The sequence below is a fragment of the Sus scrofa genome, chromosome 7 (assembly GCF_000003025.6).
Source record: "Sus scrofa isolate TJ Tabasco breed Duroc chromosome 7, Sscrofa11.1, whole genome shotgun sequence".
Lineage (NCBI taxonomy): Eukaryota > Metazoa > Chordata > Mammalia > Artiodactyla > Suidae > Sus > Sus scrofa.
Window position 1 is genome coordinate 56,077,910 of NC_010449.5, and position 25,072 is coordinate 56,102,981.

At 41.1% G+C, this 25,072-nt stretch overlaps 1 protein-coding gene across 2 annotated transcripts in view; it reads left to right on the forward strand.

The window, feature by feature from the left end:
* The window catches only part of UBE2Q2 (ubiquitin conjugating enzyme E2 Q2), a 60,899-nt gene continuing 41,934 nt past the window's right edge, over nucleotides 6,108-25,072 (forward strand). The window contains exons 1-2 of one of the 2 annotated variants that reach the window (XM_021099010.1): nucleotides 6,108-6,618; nucleotides 19,609-19,710. In XM_021099010.1, coding sequence (XP_020954669.1) covers nucleotides 6,430-6,618; nucleotides 19,609-19,710 — 291 coding nt within the window. In that variant the 5' untranslated portion in view covers nucleotides 6,108-6,429. The remainder of the gene's footprint in view (nucleotides 6,619-19,608; nucleotides 19,711-25,072) is intronic. The other variant, XM_021099009.1, reaches the window with a different exon arrangement.

A 25,072-nucleotide genomic window follows, 5' to 3' on the forward strand; every position in this document is an offset into this window, starting at 1 on the left:
TTCAAAGAACATAGTCCAGATATATGCTCCAGAGTGTGACTGCTGGGTCATACAGTTGATCTATATTTATTTTTGGATTACCTCGATCCTGGGGTCCGTTGTGTTTGGACCAATTACCATAACCACCCACACTGTTGGAGGGCACATTCTTATCCAAACCCTCTCCAGGGTTTGTTATTTGTAAACTTCAAATTATGGCCATTTGAAGAGGTCTGAGGTGGTACCTCAGAATCGTTTTGATTTGCATTTATCTCCTAATGAGTGATGGTGGTCAGTTATTCTGATGCTTGTTGCCCTCTGTATATCTAGTTTAGGAAAATGTCTATTCAGGTATTTTGCCCAGTTTTTAATTGTTCTGCAGAATTTGTTTTGCTGTTTGGTGGTATCAGTTGATGAGCTGGTAATTTCGAAGCCAGCCTGAACTGGGATTTGGGATCCAGATAAAGTGCCTGCGGGTTGTGCATGGATGGTGTTAAAATGGTGATATGTTGCTGAGCAGCTATGCCAATCCTTGTCCTTCTTCTCTCAAGATGTCTCCTGAAACTCCATCCTTTCCTTTCCATGTGAGCCTTTTCTCTTCTTTCTATACACCTGGTAGGAAAACTGGAGCTGAAGCCAGGTTGGGTGATTTAAGGCCCCTAGATTGACATATAGAAAGAACGCTCTCACTGTGATCCCTTCCAATGCCCTGAGTAAGAGTCCTGTCTTTGTCGCTGTGGTGGGTTTGGTCATCTCCATGGCTTGAAAATCATCAATTGGCAGACACCTCAAGCTCACTTCAGATGTGGTGAATAAAGTTAGAAAAAGGGAAAGAGAGAAGGAGAAATAATAAGTAAAGAAACAAGATTTTCCTGTACGAATGAAGGAATCACAGTTGGGAAATTCAGGAAAAATCAACCGTTACTCACCTACACATCTATCTTCATAAATACCTCATAAGTGTAGGGATATATTAAAAAGGAAGAATGCTGTCATGGCGTGATGCGTTGGGGCTGAGGGTTTGAACAGAGTGGCATGGTGTAGGTTGGCCTCAGGGACCTGAAAGACTTGGAGAGGCATATGGAAGTTCTCAGGCTAAGGGTCTAATCGGAGCTATAGCAGCCAGCCTACGCTAGGGCCACAGCAATACCAGATCCGAGCTGCATCTGCAACCTACACCACAGCTCACAGCAACTTAACCCACTGAGCGAGGCCAGGGATCGAACCCACTACCTCATGGTTCCTAGTCAAATTCGTTTCCGCTGCGCCACAACAGGAACTCCTAACTCAACATTTCTTTGTCTTCCCCAATTCTCCCCCTTACCCCAACCACCTTTCCAAGACTAACTCCTTATCCTGTCGTTTCCTTCCTCTTCCAGAACCTAGTTTTATGCCTTATTACCCCTCTTCTGTCTTCAGTTTTCATTGCCTATAAATGGCTCTCTCCTTAGGGGCAGATCCAGATTTTGTAGGGTCTGAAGCGATGTCAATCTTGAGAGCTCTCTTCAAGAAAAAGAATACAGGAGTTCCCGTCGTGGTGCAGTGGTTAATGAATCCGACTAGAAACCATGAGGTTGCGGGTTCCATCCCTGGCCTTGCTCAGTGAGTTAAGGATCCGGCGTTGCCGTGAGCTGTGGTGTAGGTTGCAGACGCGGCTCGGATCCCGTGTTACTGTGGCTGTGGTGTAGGCTGGCAGCTACAGCTCCAATTGGACCCCTAGCCTGGGAATCTCCATATGCCGCGGGAGCAGCCCTAGAAAAGGCAAAAAGACAAAAAAAAAAAAAAAAAAAAAAAAAGAAAGAAAGAAAGAAAGAAAAAGAATACAAAATTACAAATACCAACTTAAAAACAAAAGTTCATATTTATTTAGAAAAGGCCTGTGCATGTATAAGGGACCCTGAAGCTTAAGTGACACTGTAAATTCACCTCTGTCCATACTATAATAAAAATAATACAGGAATTCCCATTACCACTCAGCAGGTTAAGAACCCACCTAATATCCATGAGGATGTGGGTTTGATCCCTGGCCTCATTCAGTGGGTTAAAGGATCCGGCATTGCCGAGAGCTGTGGTGTAGATCACAGACATGGCTCGGATCTGGCATTGCTGTGTCTGTGGTATAGGCCAGCAGCTGCAGCTCTGATTAGACCCCCTACCCTGGGAACCTCCACATGCTGTGGGTGAGGCCCTAAAAAGACCAAAACAAACAAATGAACAAAACCCCCAAATCTTAAAGCTTCCTTTTGCTTTGCTACTATAAACAACCGTTCGTTTCTCTTCCTCATCTCTCTGAAAACTTTCAAGACCCAGCTGATTATACAGTACAGTAAGGGGTCCAGAAGAAGATAGAGTTGAGATGTTATTTGATCAAGTCTACATACACTGTCTTCACGTCCACCCCATATCCACTAGTCTGTTATTTTCTCTAAAACACACTTGAGGAGTTCTCATCGTGGCTCAGCAGAAAGGCATCCAGCTAGTATTCATGAGGATGTGGGTTCAATCTCTGGCCCTGCTCAGTGGGTTAAGGATCTGGCGTTGTCCTGAGCTGTGGTGTAGGTTGCAGACACGGCTTGAATCCCATGTTGCTGTGGCTGTGGCATAGGCCAGTGGCTACAGCTCCAATTTGACCCCTAGCATGGGAACCTCCATATGCCGAGGGTGCAGCCCTAAAAAGCTAAATAAATAAATAAATAAATAAGTAAATAAAAATAAAACATACTTGACTTCTTAATCTCTAAAGCCCGTGGCTTTTCCTTGGTTCTGATCTTTCTTGCCCTTTCCACAAATTATTTGACACACAGGTTATCCTTTTACTTTCGATTTCAACCATCACCCTGTTTGGCTGATCCACAATTACATGTCCCTTGCTCTGACTTCCCTTATAAATTCCAGGCCTATGATACAAATTCTCTATGTGAGGTCCCATCAGCACTGCAAATTCATCTCTCTCTGCCTCTGTCAATAGCATTACTCCCTCCCAGTTATCTGCTCTAGGAATTTCAAATTGTTACTGTAAACAACATAACACTTCTCTCTCCTCCTCTAACCCTGAATCAGCTCTAAGTTCTAAACATTCTGCCTCAGAAACATCCCTAGAATCAGTGTGGTCCTTTCCATTCCCACTACCATTTCTATTTCAGTGTTTCTTACTTTTGACTTGGACCAATCCAAAAGACTCTATTGCTTGGAGCTGTAGAATGTCTGAGCTGGATGTGACTTGCCTCCTGGAATTAAGGGCAGGCCAGATTCAGAATCTGGGTTTCCTGCCTCTTCTTGGTGGCTTCTTCTCAGTTTTAAACCCACTGTAATCTATTTTGTGCACTAATGTGAGATTAATCTTCTTAAAAGCAATGACTCTCCCCAAATGAACCTGTTGGAGTCCTTGGCACGGTATTTCAGGGCTCAAAAATCAAATAAAATTTCAAGTTTATCTTCTTGCTCCCTTGCTGTACTATGTAGTCAGCTGGGCTCTTGGATGTTCTTTGAATATGGCTGCACTTTTATGCAAAAAATACCAGAATTAATTTCTTCTTTCCCTGATACACAGTAGTTCAGTAGTTTGAACCTCTTATCACATGTCATCCAATGTTGTCTTTATTTATGAGTCTGTAGTGGACACTGTGGTTGACTCTCCAACATCCATTCCATCCCAGATGACTGCCAGTCCAATGAGCAATCCCATCCATCTACCTGTGACTGGTTTAGGGTGGGCTTGTGACACATTTCTGGCCAATGACACAGAAGAGAAGTCATTCGGGTTTGTTCTTGGAAAAGTCTCATGTCTTGGAAGGACATAAAAGGAACGGTCCTTTCTGAATCTAGATATTGTTATGTCAGCGTGTGACATGAAAGAACAGCTATAGCCACCTTGCTCTCAGCTTGACAAAGGAGACTGGGCTCTTGGCATTATTGAAACTTTAATCAACTAGTCCTAGCACCTACCCTGATTCTGGACTTCCTATTATGTGAAGTAATATATTTCCTTATTGTCCAAGCCACTTTACGTCCCAGTTTTGTTATTTGCACCAGGAAACAGTGTTTTGTTTCCAGTGGTAGATTTTTAAGCTTCTTGAATTCAGGGACTATATCTATTTACATTTCTAGCTCTCTTTGGGCTTGGAACACAGCAGATGTTCAAAAAATGATTGTGCAACTTATATATATATCTGAGATATAACTAGTAAAAGTGTTTATAATTATAAAGCTCTTTATCTTCTCATAGCCGTTTAGGGATGACAAAATAAAGCTTAGACAAATAAGCTTTGGATTAAATAACTTGTTCAGGGTATCTTATTTCTCAAAGTCATACCACGTTCTGAACAGATTGTTCCTCTTTGCCTCAAATCCTTGTCTGTGACTGCCATGCCTGTTAGGGTTCCAAGAGTACTGGGGACTGAGGGAAGAAGAAATCAGCACACCAAACTTGCACTCAAGCCAGCAATAATGCTAATACAGTATCCTAGTTATTTCTGGCTCATAGCTGAGGACTGGAACCCCTTCTTCTCCCAGTCTTATTCAGAGTAGTACTGCTAGTTCCAGGGCCAGCAACCCTCACGGATGTAACTCTTCACATGCGGAGGTATTTTCCTGGGAGGAAGGAACATAACTTTTATTAGATTCTCAGAGAGATCTGTGATCCCCTGAAAGGCTAAGAAGCAATATAACATGATACAACACCTCAGAAGTAAGTGAAAATAAAAATGTTTAAAAATGTTCTCCATTCAGTGGACTTACTAACTCCCTGCCTCATTCTGTGTTTCATTATCTAAAGGACCAGTAGACCAGGCACTACTTGTAAATCATGAAGCAGGAGACATTTAGGCACCAGGCAGGGCTGAGAACTTCTAGTCAAGACCAGTGTAAAAAGAAAACGAGGAGCCCCTTGTTGGAAAATTACTGAGACTTTCAAAATGGTTAAAGCAGAGCATTCAATCAAGCACAAGGCCCTTCTAAGCTAGGGGCCCTACATAACTATAGGTTGCACGCCCCTGAAACGGGTTTTGTCTCTAGTACACATCACTAAACACACTATTAACAACCTGCCCAATTATGTTATATTCCTCTGGACTGTCATGCAGTCCTCCATCCATGTTGGGAGCACCTAGAATACACCAGGGATTGTATTAACTGCTGGGGATTCCAGATAAGAGTATTCACTTAGTAACACTGGGTGTCTATTATGTAAAAGGCCTTGTTCTAGGTCCTGGGATTATAGCTCTGAATAAGACATTCATGTCAGGCAGAAACAATGAATAAACAGGAAACATATCTGACAGTGATAGGTGCTGAGCAAAAAATCAACATAGGATGATGTGATACAGGCTGACTGGGCGGCTATTTTAGATTAGGTGGTCAGCGTGGCCCTTTTAAAATGACATTTGAGCTAAGACTACTGAAAATAGGCAGCCCTGCTTCCAGGGGACATGGAGAGGGTTATCTTAAGCTTGGGAAACAGCAAAAGCTCAAGGCATGAAAGAGGGAGAGAAAGTGAATACACGAGTGAACAAGGGTCGGGGATATGAGGAAGGATGAAATTGTGGGGGGTGGGAAGTAGCACCAGGCAGGGCCCAAATGATCATTTTCGGTAAAAGGATTGTTTGAGAGCAAAGCAGTGCGTAGAGTCCGGCGAGAGAGTCCTGGCAGGAACTCAAGCTGGGAAGGTGGTGGCTAGGTGACTAGGGTGAGGCTTAGCGGAGACGCAGCTAGCTGGGCCGGTTTGGGTCCAGAGCACTGCCCACAGCCGGCAGTCTCCCACCAGGGCCCGGAGCTGGGTCAGGTGAGTAGGTGGCCCGCTGAGCGCTTCGCGGAGCACCGCCCCCAGGGGCCGGCGCGCGTCCGCTGCCCCGCCGACGTGGCCGGCGCACTAGGCCGTGCACGTGTCTGGTCTCAGGCTAGGGGGCGGGGGCGCGGGGGTCTCCGGCTCCTCCCGGCGATCAGGGTCTCGAGCGCCAGCTGGCCCGAGCCTGGCGTCCGCGGGCGCGAGGAGCAGAGCAGATGGGCCGGCCGAGAGGGGGCTGGGTCACGGCGAGGAGGGGGCGGCTGGTCGGGCGCGCGCGCTAGCCGCGTGCACGCGCCGGAAACGGGGGCGCGCAGGACGCGCCGGACGCGCCGGGGCGGGGAGGGATGGGGGCGGGGTGGGGGCAGCCCTTTCCCAGGCGGTAGCGGGGGCGGTGTCGCAGTTGCCCTTTTAAGCCGCCGGGCCGCCGCCTCCTGCCGGTGGAGTCAGTTACAAAGGGAGCAGCCACCCAGGCCGCCACACAGCCGCTCGCCGAGGCCTCAGAGCCCCTCGCCATTTTCTAGCCTCGATCTAACGCGGGCCGCGGCGGCGGGGAGAGGCGGAGCCGCGAGAGCGCGGCCCGGGCCGGCCCCGCGGGGCGGTCGCGGCCGTGACGGCGGCTCCGGGTCCGGCTCCGCTTCCGCACCCCTCCCGCCGGAGATGAGGGGAAGATGTCCGTGTCAGGGCTCAAGGCCGAGCTGAAGTTCTTGGCGTCCATCTTCGACAAGAACCACGAGCGATTCCGCATCGTCAGCTGGAAGCTGGATGAGCTTCACTGCCAGTTCCTGGTGCCGCCTCCGGCGCCGCCGGGCAGCCCGCACTCCCCGCCGCCGCCGCTCACACTCCACTGCAACATCACGGTGAGGCGCCGGCCGCAGCCCCGCAGGGCCGAGCCAGGGCGGAAAGGGGCGCCCCGAGTGCCGGGACAAAGGGGAGCCTGCCGTGTAGAGGCCCCTCGGACCCCCGGGCTGGGCCGGGCGGGGCGGGGCGGGGCTGGTCCGCCCCTTTCCCCGGTGAGGGGCCGGGCCCAGGCCCCGGCGCGACTGCGTGCCGCACGGGTGGGAGGAGGCAGGCGGCGCGTTTCTCCGGCTCTCCCTGCGGGGCCGGGTTTGAGGCTGTTGGCTCTTCTCGGCCCCCGTCGCTGCGCCCGGAGGAGGGAGATCATGCCCGCCGAGCTCTCGCCGGGTCGCCATGGCAGCCCAGAGCCAGGGGCCTGCCCGGGGGTCGCGGCGCGGCGGGTCGACCCCGGCTGTTGTTTGAGCCCCGGCGTGGCGGGCTAAAGGCCCTCAAGTTTGAACGCCTCCTTCTCCAGTCGGGGCTCCCTGGTTCTGCCCATTTCTCCAACTGTTTTTTAAGTTTGTGCTGAAGGATAAACTAATATCGAAAACTGACACGTTTGAGGCAAAAAAAGTTGAGCGTGCAGCCTCTGGCACTGTTTGAATCACCCCCTTCTGTTGGCCTGGCTCCGCGCTAACGCGTTTCTGAAGGAGCATTGAACCTTGGATGCGGCAGGTGTTCTGGGGGTATGTTTGTTTAGCTCCTCCGGGGTGTAAGCCGTTCACACTGGGAGCAGACGAAGGGAGCTGCGTGCCCGAGTCTACTGCTCAGAAAAATACTTTTATGTCCCAAAGCCGAAAACACCCTTTAAAGCTCACTCTTTCTCTTCATCTGAGAAACCCGATTCATCATAAAATAAGTGTTAAATAAGTATGATGAGGCCGTTCATTGTGAAATTGACTTAGGGTATTGGTCCAAACTGCAGAATTTTAAAAAATTTTATAACTGGGAATCCACATGATGATTTCACGTTTCTCTGTGAATACATGGCTAAAACCAAGCCTGCGTCTTTAATCTCCCTTTGGTTAAGTCAGTAGGTACTTCAGTGCCTAAAGCATGCCTGGTGGTCTGGAATCTGCAAAGGCCTTGAAATTATCATAATTAACATTAACATAGTTTTCAGAATACTGGGGAGTAGGTGTATATTTAAAACCAAAAAACACTAAAGTGCTGTACATAGCTGTTGTGTTGGTTTTGCAAAACTGGATAGAGCAGTCCCTGCTTTGGGAACTGAGTTTTCCTGGGAGGAGAGTTTTATATAACAAAGTGTGACCAAGTTCTGTGATATCATTATGAAAACCAAACAAAGCAGTTAACTTGCTTGATGGGAGTGGGGTTGGGGGGCCTTTCAGAGAAGGCCTTGAGGAGAGGCTGATTGTGGAATTGGGCTTTTACAGGTGAGGAGAATTTTGGAAAGTGAAAGGGCATTCAGCAGAGGACACCGAAGCTTGGGAAGATACGGTTTTAGCTGTAGAAGAGTTATAATGAAACTTGAGAAGCCCAGGCTATAGGCTGGTGAAGGAGAAGATTTTCCAAGAATGGAAAACAGGAAGTAGTAGTGAGCATGAAGTAGGTGACAATAAAGAGACTAAGTCTGAGTGGTAATTATTCAGAAGTTGAGAAGTTGAGGTCTGGCCAGGAAAAAGGGCTGATTTGAATGATAGACTGAATTTGGAGGCTTATGGGGGAGTTGCTAAGTTACTCAGGTAAATGGAAAGATGTGTTTGCCATCCAGGACTAGGGGTGGTTCTCTGTGGTGGGTGGCATCAGGAAATGTGTGTGTGGTTTTGGTTATCCCAGTGGGGGTTGGATGGTGGTGTTGCTGTACTGCATTTAGTGCCAAGGGCTTAGGGATGTCAAATGCAACGTTGAGGCAGCCTGCCACAACAAAGAATTATCTCACTTCAAGTGTCAGCAGTGCCCCATTGAGAACCATATTGGAGGCTGATAGAGTCAGCTGCATTCAAGGTACTGAGTGATGACCTGGATTAGGGAATAGAGCAAGAAGTAAATTAGATTCTCCTGGTGAAAGGATTTGGTGGGGACTAGTATACACTAATAGAAACTATTCAAGTTGAGATGTTAGTGAATTATGGCACAATATCAGAACATAATTATCGTGGTAGATGCTCAGTGTATTATGAATGTGTGTTAACTTTATTATGGGGAAACATCTAACATGTTCTAGATAGAATTGGCTAGTGTGGAGAACCTTCATGTACCCAGCCTCAACAGTGATAACTTTGGGCCAATCTTATTTCATCTATCCCCACCTCAGATTATTTTGAAGCAGATTCCAGACATATCACTTCCATCTGTGAATATTTTGGTGTATAAAAGATAAAGACTCTTTATGCATGGCTGAGTGTTTAGATAAAATCTACATGGTTTGCTCTTGTTGATACCATTTTCTTAGAGGGGAAAGAGCAAGGAAAAAAATGCGGTTGGATTTCAAATGCCAGGACCTGTCTCCTGTGATTTGCTGTTCTCTAAAAAGTTTTAGCTTTTTTTGAAAAAAAGTGGTTTTGATTTTTTTTTTAAGGTTTTCCTCTTAAATTTCTTCTTCTTCTCAAATATTTATTGAGCTTTTCTGCATCCCAGGCCCTGTCTTCTCCATGCTTACCAGGAAGAATCCTTAGGCAGTTTCTGTAATGTTTAAGTGAATGGTACCTCACTAGTTTCCTTCCACACATGCATGTGGGTTTCTGAGTAATCCTCTAAAGATATTGCGCCCCCTATTTCTTTCAGGCTTCTGTATCAGCAGTTTTTTCCATATGGAATGTGCCCCTTACCCCACCCCAATCTGTCTTAACATGTCTGGCCATCCCCAAGGCTCTTCTAGTCGTATGCTGTTTACGCTGATGTCTGTTTCCCTTCCTTACTGTTTAGTCCTTATTGTTCACTGCTTTGATTGTGTTTTCTTACTGTTAGAGTTCTTACTATTTAATGCTTTGGTTATGTTTTTTTATAATAGTTTTGGATTTTTTTAAAGACTTTTATGGTGGCAAGGAAGAATATTCTATAATTATGTAATTATGCTTTTCATCTTCCACTCAGTAAATATTTGTACTATCGACTATATGGCCATCATTCTAGCTGTATTCTGTTTGAACAGAAATCTTTTTTTTTTTTTTTGGTCTTTTTGCTATTTCTACCATTAACTACCAGGAGTTGGTCAAAAGTGCGAAGAAAACATCAAGAAAGTCATGGATATTGCATACATATTTAAAAGGCCACTTTCGGCTCTGTAGGAAATCTGCCGTTTGACTTCATGTGAGAGAACCTTAAGATGTAAAAAACAAAACAGATGTTTTACTCTTTAGGCCAAGGTAATGGAGCTAATTTTTTTTTTCTGTTTTATAAGTTTGTCGTATCTTAAATATGAAGGGAAAGAGTGCTATTTTCAACTTCAAAGAGTCCTTTTTAAAATTATTTTCTATGAACTCGTGATAAAGATTGTCAGGCAAACTTAAAAGTATTGTTTTTCCATTTTCAATAAATAGATCTAATTGCCAGTCATTGCTGACATCCAGTTGTTATGTTCACACCTGAAAACAAAGCAGCTCATTTTAATAACCTGTGCAGTCTTATTGGGAGCTAGTGTAGGACTTCTTTTAATCCTTTTGAAATATTGGCATAACTTGGCAACTCCATTATACCTTTTGAGGACTTCCTGGCATCTGGGAATTCTTGGTAGGGAATCACAGTTTTATAATGAAAAATATCCTCCCCCCCCGCTCCCCAAGCAAATTAGCTGGTAAACAAAACCTCATCGTACTTTATTATTTGTGTAGCATAAGTCATTATTTTTTCTGCATGAGTGGTAATTTGCCAGACTATTTGTGGTGGAACATTTTTTTGTTTAACTGATTAAATTTCTATTCATCCTTGCCCAAAAGGCCTCCCCCCTCCCACCCTAACAGCAAGATACTAAATTAAAAATGTAAAGAGTTCTGAATTAAGGAGACAAAAAAAAGATCTAAGTCTTTTCTTAGTAGTTGGGCCCTTAAGCAAATTACTACTTTTACTGTGCTTTTCTATAAAATAGGTAATACTTTTTGTCGCACATGAGAGCCTGTATAGGAAAGCTCTTTAGCAGTGATAATGTTCTCTATGATATGAAAGTGATAGTGTTATTAGTGGCCGAATAACACTTTTTGAGGATAGGATGCTTTTTTAATAACTTTTCATGGGAATTAAACCCATGCTGTTAATTTCTTAATTTTTCGTGTTTCTAGTCTTTACGCTGATAAAAAGTAGCCCAGACAAGGTTATACAAAGGAAATAATGAACAAAACTTGACTAAAGAGCCCAAGACCTTTTCTTTGGTCTCTTCTCCTGGGATGGTTATTTTTCCAAACTGAACTCTTGGAGAATCTTTTAGAAGTATTAGAGCTGTCAGTTAATAAGCACAGAACTGGTACTCTCAATCCAGAGGAACCATTGTTGCCATTCATTTGACCAGTTTATGGTATAGAGTCATATTCTTAGTCATTATTCGCTCCTCCTTAATCTCCATTTTTATGCCCTTCCTTGAAAAGAACAGATATGTGAAGAGGAGGCTTAGGTTTCTGTTTTGTGAATGTGTATTGTTTAGTAACTTGATTTTTGTTTTGTTGTTAAACTTCCTTAGACCTGGAAAGGATAGTATTAGGTAAACATTAGCTAGTTGAGTGGTGCCAAATGTAAAGCCTTACTGGAGAGCCAGAGTGGTAAAGCAGAGGTCCCTTTTTTCCCAAGGCCAGTGTAATGGTGTTCTGTGTTCTCTTGCAAAAGATCATTCTGAAAGACAAAGCAGACTCAGAACCTAGGAAACCAGTGGTTTTTGCAGATTAGATGGTTTGAATCCTCTTCAGCACTTTTGTTTTTTCTGCCTCAGTTCATTAGAATGATGTTTTGATTAGCTGTAATTTGCTACTTGGAACAAATAAAGTTTTTTCAGATCACAGGAGTATGTATGCATTTTTCCTTTACCAAATGTTAGTGTTTTTACTCTGCTTCTGTGGGCTCTGGTCATGTTAGATACTTAGCTGTATGTTGTTTTCTTGTAAAATTATTAGCAGGGATCAATTTCTTTTAAGGCTACATTTGTGACATGGGAGTTCATGGGCTAGGGGTCAAATCGGACTATGCCACAGCTTGCATGGATGCTGGATCCTTAACTGACTGAGCAAGACCAGGGATTGAACCTGCATCCTCACAGACACTGTCAGGTTCTTATCCACTGAGGCACAATGGGAACTCTCAATTTTTTCTTCTTTTCTTTTTCTTTGCTTTTTTTTTTGTCTTTTGTCTTTTGTTGTTGTTGTTGTTGTTGTTGTTGTTGCTGCTGTTATTTCTTGGGCCGCTCCCACGGCATATGGAGGTTCCCAGGCTAGGGGTTGAATCGGAGCTGTAGCCACCGGCCTACACCAGAGCCACAGCAACGCGGGATCCGAGCCGCGTCTGCAACCTACACCACAGCTCACGGCAACACGGGATCCTTAACCCACTGAGCAAGGGCAGGGACCAAACCCGAAACCTCATGGTTCCTAGTCGGATTCGTTAACCACTGTGCCACGACGGGAACTCCTCTTTTTTTTTTTTTTTTTTTTTTTGTAGCTTTTTTTTTGTGTTGTCAGATCATTTAGAATTTTATTAAGGTTCCATATGGTAATTCTGTCAATTTATTTCATTTTTCATCCTACATTTATTGCACAGCAAAGTTCAAAGATAATGTGTCCCATAACTTTTCTCCAGAAGAATTACAACTGTTGTATTTCTGAACCTTCAACAAGAAGTATGTGTATTAATTTTTTAAAAAGTTACCAAAATCCTTGGAGATGGCTATGTCATCCTTGGAGATGGCTATACCAGAAACTGAGCATTCTGGCAGGCAGTTTTGCTGGCTGATGCTTGATAAAGAGCCACATATCAGTCTTTTGGTGGATTTATGTAGAAAATAAAGTTATTTCTGAACAAGACAGAAATTCCTCAAGCAATGACAAGCAAAGAGGTTACTTTGATTAACCTTGAGTTATGTTGCCTCAGATTAGGACAACACAACATCACATGTTGGCAGTGACAGTGGTGGTGCCGGCCTACACCACAGCCACAGCAGCTCAGAATCTGAGCTGCATCTGTGACTTACACCACAGCTTACAGCAATGCCGGATCCTTAACCCACTGAGCGAGGCCAGGGATGGAACCCACTTCCTCTTGGATGCTAGTCATGTTCGTTATTGCTGAGCCACAATGGAAACTCTGGTAGGCTGTCTGTTAAATGTTACATTGAACAAGCCTTGAACATGATGTAGAATTTGTGCTGAGGGTTTAGTTTCCAGAAGTGGTGGTAGTGGATATTTTATAATGTGGAAAACAAGACATTCTTATTTTAGAAATCTGGAAACCAGATGTTTAAAACTAGAAAAAAAAAAAAATCACCTGTAATTCTACTACTCAGGAGACACCACTGTCAAAATATTGGTATATATTTTGTCATTTGGTCCTCTTTTCTCTCATGTTTATATAGATTCCCTCTCTCTTCAAAAAAAACAAAAAACAAAAAACAGGAATTCCCGTCATGGCTCAGTGGTTAACAAATCCGACTAGGAACCATATGGTTGTGGGTTTGATCCCTGGCCTCGCTCAGTGGGTTAAGGATCCGGCGTTGCCTTGAGCTGGGGTGTAGGTACCTTGCAGACGTGGCTCAGATCTGGCATTGCTGTGCCTGAGGTGTAGGCCAGCAGCTACAGCTCTGGTTGGACCCCTAACCTGGGAACCTCCATATGCCGTGGGAAGTGGCCCTAGAAAAGGAAAAAAGACAAAAATAAATAAATAAATGAATAAATGAATAAAAAGTTTAAAAAATCAGATTATTTTGTCTGATTTTTCACTTAATGTATATCTTTGTGGTACAGTGTCTTCAGCTATCATGTGCTGTCCTGTTATATGACTGTAGCATTGAATTAGTCATGTCTCCTACTATTGGACATGAAGGTGGTTTCTATTTTCTATTTTAAATAATGCTAGCTAGAGCTAAATCCTTATGTATATAGGTAATGTACTTAGAAATTTTCCTGGAAGTGATAGCTTTCTGTTCTTATGGATCAGTTGGTTTCTGGAGATGTTGTAGTAAATTATATTGTATAGGAACTTACTTTTTTCTTCGAGGCAGCAACTTTTATTTATTAGGTTGATAAACATATTAACAAGTGTGAAGTGAAATGGGCATTCTCACAGTTATGGCACCAAGAATAAATATCTGTGACCCTCTAGAAAATAAATTGGTTCCTTTAAAAACAAAACAAAACAAAACCCTTTCTCTTTGGGCAGGATAAATGCTGGTACCCCGATTGGCCAACATTCTTGTGATGGTTCAATCTCTAAAGGGCTCTAGTCCCAGAGAAAGCCCAGCCAGATTTGCCTGGTTTAGCTCATCTGACAGCTAACCACTTAGGGGTAGGATGGGCTGGTAGAGATGTGTGATCAGATTTTGGGTCAAGGGATGGAGGTTGGAAGATGGAAAACTAGCCTCATTAACAGAGTGGTGAAAGGGTGTTTCTTCCAAGGAAGAAATTCTGAGAATAAGGGTGAAGGGTTGGGGGTGGGGAGGCAAGCAGCTGTTCTCAGTTTTTGGAGTCAGGACTCTTTTACATTATTAAAAATGTCTTGATGGCTCAGGGAGTTTTTCTTTACTAAGGTTATCTATCAATATTTATCATTAGAAATTAAGACAAATATTTAAAATATTCATTAAGATAAACTGTTACCTGTTAATATAAATGTTTTTATATAAAAGTGAAACATGTTAATACAATTTTTTTTTATTTATGAAAAATGACATTTTTTTCTAAGCCAAAAAGCTTTAGTGAGAATAGTGGCACAATTTAACTTTTTTTTTTGGCGAATCTCTTTGATGTCTGGTCTGTCATTTGCTTCCACATTCAGTCTCTTGTGGTATGTTGTTCTGGTTGAATTAAGAAGAAAATCCAACTTCACACACAGATGTTTGGTTGGAAAGAGGAATATTTTAATAGCCATTTTAGATCATGTAAGTTTCCTACCCCAAAAGTTGTTTTTGTTTTTGCTTTTTTGTTTATTTTTTTGTCCATACCTGCAGCATGTGGATGTTCCCAGGCCAGGGATCGAATCTGTACCATAGCAGTGACCTCAGCTGCAGTGACAACATCATATCCTTAACCTGTTGCACCACAAGGTAACTCCAAAACTTGGTCTGTCTTAAACCTTGAATGGATTTTTTATCTTTGCATGCATAATATTATGACATCATTGATTGGTCAGTTAGAAAATATTGGTTCACTAAAATCTTAATAATGTTGAGACATTTCATTATATAACATGAAAACATTATTTTCATTAATATCACCATCAACCTCATCAGAATACTCTTAGGAAGCCATTAGGCTCACATTGGTGAGTAAATGTTTGGCACAATTCTAATTTTTGCTTGAAACCTTGAGTTTTACTATTGGCAATAAATACTGCCTTTATTTTCCTTGAAATGATGGGCTCTCTTCATTTTTTTTTGAGAAAACATCCATTAGAAACCTAAGTTGGAATAACCATCGTTTGTCAGTTATTCTTTCAAGTGAAAATGTTGTTCTATGAAAGTGGTTAGTTCAGCTCACATCTCAGTCACACAAGTGCTTTTTCTCAAGTATTCTGTAGGAGTGCTCTTGTGTGCTTCCCATTTCATCATTTACAATATTAGGAGACATGAGGGTTGAGCTTTAGAAAAACAGCTGCCTCATCAGGCGTTCTTTAAATTCTTTTAGCACTTTCTACTTTTAAACACCTTGAATGCGTGATGGTGAATACCATGACTTCAAGTATGGTTTGGTGTCACTACCTTTATCAGTGCTAATTTTACCCATCATTATATTTGCATCATTGGTGCAAATGTCTGTCTGGAAAAGGCAATTAACGTCTTAGTATTCTTGTAGAAATAGTTTGGATCCAGGAGTCTAAGGGTCCCACTTTGAAAACTGTTGAAATAGTTGCTTGGACCGACTTACTATATATCCTGTCTTCTTAGGTATAGGATTAGAAGAATAAGGCATAGGTAGTGACTGATCTCAGTGTTTGTTCTTTTTTTTTTTTTTCCTCCAATTCTCCTCATACAAGTTTGAGGGGTTTTAGTACAGAGCAACATTTCATATTTTATTCTGCTTATGCAGAAATTTACTATGCAAACGCTAATATACACAATGAAGCTCAAAATTTTTTTTTAAGGCTAAAGAAAATACAAATATAAAACAATAAGAATGGTTTGGCTTTTTTTTTTTTTTTTTGTCCTTTTAGGGCCACAAGCAAAGCATACGGAAGTTGCCAGGCTAGGGGTCAAATCGGAGCTGCAGCTGCTGGCCTGCACCACAGCCACAGGGACGTCAGATCTGAGCTGCATCTGTGACCTACTCCACAGCTCACAGCAACGCCGGATTCTTAACCCACTGAGCAGAACCAGGAATCCAACCTGCATCCTCATGGATGCTAGTCAGATTCGTTTCTGCTGAGTCATGACAGGAACTCCAATAAAAAAGGTTTGGATGGTGTGTTCCCAAATGAAGAATTTGAAGACAGTGAGGTACTCAATAAATAATTCTCTTTAAGAATAGGATTAATTTTGAAGAGAATCTACCTTTTAGCATTAAAGAGGTTTGGGACACAGTAAGAGTTTTACAAAGGAGAGTACAAAAATAAACCATTACTGAATGGATGTAATGATGTCCTACTTCAGTGCAATTTTTTTTTCTTTGAAGAACATTTGATAAAATGCTTTAAAAATGACCAGTTTCTGTAGCATCAATTATATTATAATTTGTATTATAGTTTTCAAAGCAAGACTTCTTTAAAACTGTTTCTGCAAAATTGTTTTTCTATGACTAGAACCTAACGGCAGCTAATACTGCTAATGATGGCTTTTCCCTGATACATAATAGAAAACAGTGCAAGTGAATACAGTTAATGTTAGTAGGGTGAAAACATGTAATGGTTAGCTTGTTAACTTCTAAAAATCAACATATGTAATTGTGCTTTTATTTTTTAATTTTTAGGATTTTTGGCCACTCGTGTGGCAAATGGAAGCTCCCAGGCCAGGGATCGAACCCTTGTCACAGAAGTGACAACAGAGTCCTTAACTGCTAGGCCACCAGGGAACTCTTGTTGCTTTAAAAAATGTATGTAGTCTGACATGAACATCATGACTATTTTCTCGATCAGTCTCCCAAAGCAATAGAAATTAGAGCAAAAATAAACCCATGGGACCTCATCAAACTGAAAAGCTTTTGCACAGCAAAGGAAACCCAAAAGAAAACAAAAAGACAACTTACAGAATGGGAGAAAATAGTTTCAAATGATGCAACCGACAAGGGCTTAATCTCTAGAATATATAAACAACTTATACAACCCAACAGCAAAAAAGCCAATCAATCAATGGAAAAATGGGCAAAAGACCTGAATAGACATTGCTCCAAAGAAGATATACAGATGGCCAGCAAACACATGAAAAAATGCTCAACATCGTTGATCATGAGAGAAATGCAAATCAAAACTACCATGAGATACCACCTCACACCAGTCAGAATGGCCATCATTCATAAGTCCACAAATAACAAGTGCTGGAGGGGTTGTGGAGAAAAGGGAACCCTCCTGCACTGTTGGTGGGAATGTCAACTGGTACAGCCACTATGGAGAACAGTTTGGAGATACCTTAGAAATCTATACATAGAACTTCCATATGACCCTGCAATCCCACTCTTGGGCATCTATCCGGACAAAACTCTACTTAAAAGAGACACATGCACCCGCATGTTCATTGCAGCACTATTCACAATAGCCAGGACATGGAAACAACCCAAATGTCCATCAAAGATGATTGGATTCGGAAGAAGTGGTATATATACACAATGGAATACTACTCAGCCATAAAAAAGAATGACATCATGCCATTTGCAGCAACATGGATGGAACTAGAGAATCTCATCCTGAGTGAAATGAGCCAGAAAGACAAAGACAAATACCATATGATATCACTTATAACTGGAATCTAATATCCAGCACAAATGAACATCTCCTCAGAAAAGAAAATCATGGACTTGGAGAAGAGACTTGTGGTTGCCTGATGGGAGGGGGAGGGAGTGGGAGGGATCGGGAACTTGGGCTTATCAGACACAACTTAGAATAGATTTACAAGGAGATCCTGCTGAGCAGCATTGAGAACTTTGTCTAGATACTCATGTTGTAATAGAACAAAGGGTGGGGAAAAATGTAATTGTAATGTATGTAAGGATGTATGTATGTATCCTTACATGTATGTAAGGATAACTTGATCCCCTTGCTATACAGTGGAAAAATAAAAAAAAATAAAATGAAAAAATAAAAAATGCATGTAGTAATAGCATTTCTTGATAGTACTCAGTTTGTGTGATGGACTGAAATATTGGAATTTTAGGATATTGGAATTAGTTGTCAGTTGCTCTGTAACAAATTTAGCAGCTTAAACGTCTCAAAGTTTCCATGGTTTAAGAATCCGTGCTTGACTTACCTGAGTTCCCTGGTTCCAGATCTCTGACAAGGCAGTCAAGGTGGTGGTCACTGCTGTAGTAATCTCAAGGCTGGACAGGGAGAGACTCTGCCTCCAAGTTCATTCATGAAGTTGTTGGTAGGATTCATCTCCTCACAGGCTGTTGGTCTGAGGGCCTCAGATTTCAGCTGGCTGTTGGTCAAAGGCTTCTCTCAGTTGCTTGCCAAGTAGATTTGGGCCTCTCTGAAGGGAGCTGGCTTTCATCAAGGGGAGCAAGACAGAACTCATCTTTCTATAACCTAATTTCAGAGGTGATATCCATTACTTTTGCTATATTATGTTTGTTAGAAGTGAGTCATTGGGTCTGGGGAGAGAATTACACAAGAGTGTAAATACCAGGAGGTTAGGATTATTTGGGCCAGTTTAGAGAGGCAGGCTCTTAGAGTGTTCAAGAACATCATTGACCTCTCCGAGCTGGAGCACACAGATAGTCGCTCTGCTAGGAGAATGCCTGTCTCAAAGCCCAGCTCCCGTGACAAAAGAGAGCTGTGTAGTCCTAAGATAGCTCTGTCTATGTTTGTTTTGCCTTTCTAACACCTGCTATGTTTAAGAAGTCATCTTAACCTCATTTAAGAAATCAGTCCTATAGAAACTGCATTCCTCCTTGCAATCTGAGAAGGTATGGGAAGTTACTGGGAAGAAGGCAAAATTAAATAGGATTGATTTTAGGGACCAATTTTCTAACAAAAAAATTTCAAAGTAACTTCTGTAATTATATTACTCAGAAGCAAGGAGTATAGTGAGTAGAAGATTTTTAAAAATCATCTTTTTTTTAGCAGTTGTAAGGATTTCAGAACATGTGCTCAGATATGTACTCCTTTGCTTTATTTTAAAAATTCAGAATTATATTTTAATCTAGATAAAGCTTAGAAATATAGCTTTATTATATTAACAGGCAAAAAGTAGTGTGGCTGACTCTATAGACGTATTTCGAGGTTGGGTTTTTTGGTTTTTAATTTGTTCTTCCTTTTTAGGGATTTATTATGATTCCAGATTTTAAAGCCCTTAAAAAAAAAGTTAAAGCTGGAGAATCCAGGCCATGATAGACCTTTCTTTAAAAAGGAAGTAAGCCCATCTTGGTCCTTGAATACCATTTTTTTCTGCTTTTGATGAAACAACTTTTGCAGTTGTATTCTCTTCTGTTTTTATAAAATCATACTGCCTACTGAGCAAAGTCTTTTTTTTTTTTAAGACTTGTAAAATATGTAACATGGAACAAGCAAGATGATTAAACCACAAAACTTTATTTTTGTTTAAAATAGTCCATAAAAATTTTCTTTCTCCACACGTGGATTTTAATGTTACTTTTCTTCCCATGATATATTTTACTTAAATTCATGATCATCTTGCCATTTTCATGGTGAGGTTTAATTGCATATCCAGGTAAGCCTGTATGTAAATGTGTTTAACATAGGTGTTTCTATAACAGGAATCTTATCCATCTTCGTCACCAATATGGTTTGTGGACTCCGATGACCCAAATTTGACATCAGTCCTGGAACGTCTAGAAGACACTAAGAACAACAATTCGGTGAGAAAATAAGCCACACTGCTTTTTTTCTCCTCATGAACATATAGAAATAAGTGTTGAGGTAATATGATATAAAAGCCTGATGAAAGATTATTTGATAACACCTGGTCTTTAGCTCCTCTAAGATTTTTTTCTTGCTTTCTTGCTTTTTTTTTTTCTTTCAAATTCTACTGTTTACTCTGTGGTTTCTCATTTTTATTCCCCATAGGTATAGTCTTCATTTATAACAGGAATTAGGTGGTCTCTTTTTCTTGGCTCCTAACCATTAAACCAAGCAAATATTATTGGTTGGGACCGCTGGTCAAGGTAGGAAGTAAAACAGGAGGAAAATACCAAGGTAGATGTGAGGGGAAAATAAGGATAGAATGACATCAATTGCTTTTTCTGTCAAGAGTCTGTAACTCTGTAGTAAAAGCTAAAGGTAAGCAAATAAAAAGTCTTCTTAATATATATAGATATCTAACTTTCCATTTTACAAAATATTTTAGAACCTGATTTCTTTGATTAATATATAAAGATTATATATTATATATAATCTTATATATAATCTTTGATTTAATATGTAAAGATATTTAATTTTTCCATTTTACCTGATTTCTTTGATTACAAGACTAATAAATGACCATTGTGAGAATAAAATTAAAAACAACTAAAAAAGGAAAATAGAAATCTTTCTTAACTTTTTCTATTTGATGTAACCATTGTTGACATGATGGCTAACTTTTTTTTTTTTTTTTTGCTATTTCTTGGGCCGCTCCCGCGGCATATGGAGGTTCCCAGGCTAGGGGTTGAATTGGAGCTGTAGCCACCGGCCTGCGCCAGAGCCACAGCAACGCTGGATCCGAGCCGCGTCTGCAACCTACACCACAGCTCAGAGCAACGCCGGATCGTTAACCCGCTGAGCAAGGGCAGGGACTGAACCTGCAACCTCATGGTTCCTAGTCGGATTTGTTAACCACTGCACCACGACGGGAACTCCCTGATAGCTAACTTTTTATCAGTATTTTTTTTTCCCTGGCTGGTAAAATACATGAACTCTTATACATATTTTTAAGTAGTTGAAGTTACAGTCTGTGTAGTCTTATATTCTTTTTTTAAAGTTAACATTAATCATTACATTTTTCTGGAGTTCCCGTTGTGGCTCAGTCGTTAACGAATCCGACTAGGAACCATGAGGTTATGGGTTTGATCCCTGCCCTTGCTCAGTGGGTTAAGGATCTGGCGTTGCCGTGAGCTGTGGTGTAGGTTGCAGATGCAGCTCGGATCCCGTGTTGCTGTGGCTCTGGCATAGACCAGCGGCTAACAGCTCCGATTTGACCCCTAGTCTGGGAACCTCCATATGCTGCAGGAGCAGCCCAAGAAATGGAAAAAAAAAAAAAAAATCATTACGTTTTTCCATGAGGTCATAAAGACCTTATAGAAAAATACCAATAATTTTTTGCAGGCGACTTGATTGTTTACCTTAAAAAAAAAAAAAAATCCAGGGAGTTCCCACTGTGGCACAACAGAAACGAATCCGATGGGCTAGTATCCATCAGGATGCGGGTTCGATCCCTGGCCTTGCTCAGTTAGTTGGGGATCTGGGTGTTTCCGTGAGCTGTGGTATAGGTCACAGACGTGGCTGGGATCCTGCACTGCTGTGGCTGTGGCGTATGCCAAGAGCTATGCTCCGTTTCGACCCCTAGCCTGGCAACTTCTATATTCCTCGGGTGTGGCCCTAAAATGCAAAAAAAAAAAAAAAAAATCCAGAGGAGTCAGCGAAAAAACAGTTTTTAAGATGACTGGTTAAAAGTTCTGTTATATAAAAATTAAGCTTTGCCACATATCAGCTATAATCAGAAAATATAGTGGACAGGAATTTTATTGACAACTACAGTTAAATTAAAAAAAATTAAATACCTAGAAATAAACTTAAGTGTGCCAGATTTATATCAAGAAAACTACAAAAATTGGCTGAGTAGAATGAAAGCCTTGACTACTATGTTCCTAGATGGGCAGACTCCATATTACAAATGTGTCAGTTATTTCAACAGCTTCATGTTAGTTTATAAATTGAATGCAATTTCAACAGGGTTTTTTTTGTTTGTTTTGTTTTGGAACCTGGCAAAATGACTCTAAAGTTTGTTTGGAAGAGTAAATAATAAATAATGAAATTTTAAAAAAAGTGTGAGACTTGCCAGGCCAGATATTAAATAAAACAATACACTGACTGGATAAAGGCAGAAGTTCAAGAGTCATGCAAATGAGAATTTAGAATTAGTTACATTGTGCTAAAATACTCAATAAGGAAAGTATAGTTTATTGTAGTAATGGTATTCAGAGAACTGACCATTTGAGGAAGGTGGAGACTTAATTCAGCATTTTTTGTTACACTGAATTATAGGTGGTTTAAACACATCTGTTCTTAAAATTAAGAACAGAAGGACCCTAAGTTTATAGAGTATTACAAGTTAAGGGGTCTTTAGAACCATGAAAGTGAGACACATGTTCACATCTGCAGGGAAGGGCAACTGGTAAAGAGTGTTAGACACAGCCCCTTACTGCTGCCTTCTTTTAGGCGGTTGGCTTCTAATGATCTAAATGTACAAGTTTTATAATAGTAGAGACTGCTACTATTATAAATAGTAGTCTAAAATATTCCATAAAAAATGCTCATAAAGTAAAATAACATAGAATGTAAAATTGGGTCCAGTTATATTAAAAAGTAAATTATTTACATAAAAAAACTCACCCCTCATTCTTTCTTATACTCTTTCCCTGTTATCTTATAATCCGTTTTTGATAGAATAAGCTATATTTCCTCACCTTTAATTCATTTAATTCATTATAATCTAGATTCTGCCTTCTTTGTTGTACTAAAATTTTTATCTTTAGTTGCCAAATTCAGGACCTCTTTTTTAGTCCCAAAGTTTACCTTTTTTTTTTTTTTAGGGCTGCACCTGTGGTATATGGAGGTTTCCAGGCTAGGGGCTGAATAGGAGCTATAGCTGCCAGCCTCCGTGACAACCATAGCTACACCAGACCTGAGCTGCGTCTGTGACCTGACCTACACCACAGTTCACAGCAATGCTGCATCCTTAACCCACCGAGCGAGGCCAGGGATTGAATCTGCGTCCTCACGGATGCTAGTCAGATGTTTCCGCTGAGCCATAACGGGACTCACTAAAGTCTGCCTTTTTGCAGCATTTTTTTTCCTGTTGATTCTTTCCTTATTGAAACATTCTTACATTCAACAAACTTGTTGTCCACTAATAAAGAGCTGGTTAAATAAAAATTACTGTATAGTTTTATGATAGAATATTATGTTATAGTTAAGAGTGCAGCCAGTCTTTCCACAAGAGCACATACAACTTCGCAAGATAGGCTAAAGTGAAAAAGCATAGCATGTTGTCTGTAACCTGGCCCCTTTTGTATACAATATTGTTAAAAAATCTATTATCTATGTTGGTTTATACAATTTTTTTTTTAAACCTGGGGTGGATTCAGGAAACTATTAGTAGTAGAACATAAAAAATTAACTTTAAAAAAATTGCCAGGCTTCTATGCCAGGCTCTGTGGTAAGTGGTGGGTACAAAAGACAAGTCACATCCCTGTCCTCTGGGAACTAATAATCTAACAGTGATTTCCATCAGATCACTGTCTCCTGTTTCTGTCTCTTATTACCTTGCCTTGGTGTCCTCTGAGCTCTTATTCCATGGTCTGACTCTTTCTTCTTCTCTGCTTTCTCCAAGTAATCTCTTCTACTCCTGATGTCAAAGTCATGGCCTATATTCCAGTGATTTCTAAATCTGTATCTCTAGCTATTTTATTTATTTATTTATTTAATGGCTATACCCATAGCATATGGAAGTTACCAGGCCAGTGACTGAATCTGAGCCACAGCTGTGACCTCTGCTGCAGCTGTGGCAACGCCAGATCCTGTACTGTGCTGCAGCGGGGATAGAATCCATACCTCCACAGCAACCCAAGCCACTGCAGGCAGATTCTTAACCCATTGTAGCATGGCAGGAACTCTGCTCTAGATTTATCTCCTGAGTTTGAAACCTATTATCTGTCTATATATCCTGTAGATCCAGGGATCTCACTCGGATGTGACGTGGCTGTTCAAAATGATTAGATCTAAATTTAAACTCATCTACCTCTCAATACTTCACCATCCCCATATTTCCCCTCAGTAATTCTCTCTGTGATTGTGAATGGGGCAAAATGAAATAATGAAACCTGTTACCTATGCCTGATCCTGGGAACCATCTTAGAGTTCTTTTTTATAGTAATGTTTCTTGACAGCCCTCCCCCCATCTAGTAAATTTCTAAGACCTATCTGTATACCTTCCAAATTTCTTAAATCCTTCCCCATTGCCTTAGTTTCTTCCTCCCATCCCTCAGAAACTTTTTTTGGCAGGAGAATGTAAGGTCGAAATTCCCAGACGGCATACTTACTGCTCTGTTTTTTTACTGCTTGGTGGGATTCCACCACACTCTGCCCCTCCCTCAGTGGTTCTGAGCGCTTCCTGAACCAGGAGTTGGAGTTGGCTCTACATCTCGGTCACCCTGCCTCATCTTTATAATATTACTTAGCATGAAACAGAGTTTATTGGATGGTTAACAAATCCACAGTGGGGCTTTGCTAGTTTTTAAGCTTGAGGATATTATTTGATACTAATTTACTGTTCAACTTTTCTCATTTTTGAGGAAAATTGTCCACTTTGGAAAGGCTTGTTCTTTGCTTTGTTTAACCCATTCTAATTCTGTGTCTGTTTTCCTTAGTCCTTCATAAACCTGCTTCTTTCTCTTCATCTCTTTTCTTGGTTAGAGACATCCAGGAAACTGTTCCTGACCAAGTGATGTAAGTTGCCTTTCTTGCTCCCAGTCAAGTCTACTGATAATGGCTATTCTCCTTATACCGTAATTGCCAAACTTATACATTGAAAACAATTTTTTTAAACAATGCAAAATATGTTTGTGCATATAATTTACCATGCTTACTTGCTTAAAGTAAATGTGCTTACAAAACAAATCTGGATTTAAAAATGGAAACTTGAGTTATTCTTTGGAGTTTTCCTGGTGAGGTCTTTTTTCTTGCTCTCTCTATTTTTTTTTTTTTTTTTTTTTTTAAAGACAAATACTTAAGAGCCTAGTAAGTGTCAAGTATTTCACAGAAGATTTCATTTAATCTTTACTGCTATAAGGTTTTAATCTCCTTGTTTTATGGTTGGGAAGGCTCAAACCCAGCGTGTTGGATACTGTATCCAGCATCCCCTGGATTCTTAGACTCTTGTCTGCTAGACCATATGTGCCTCTATACTTTTAAATGAATGACTGTGGAATATATAATTTTATAACCCATGTGCAACAGCACTGC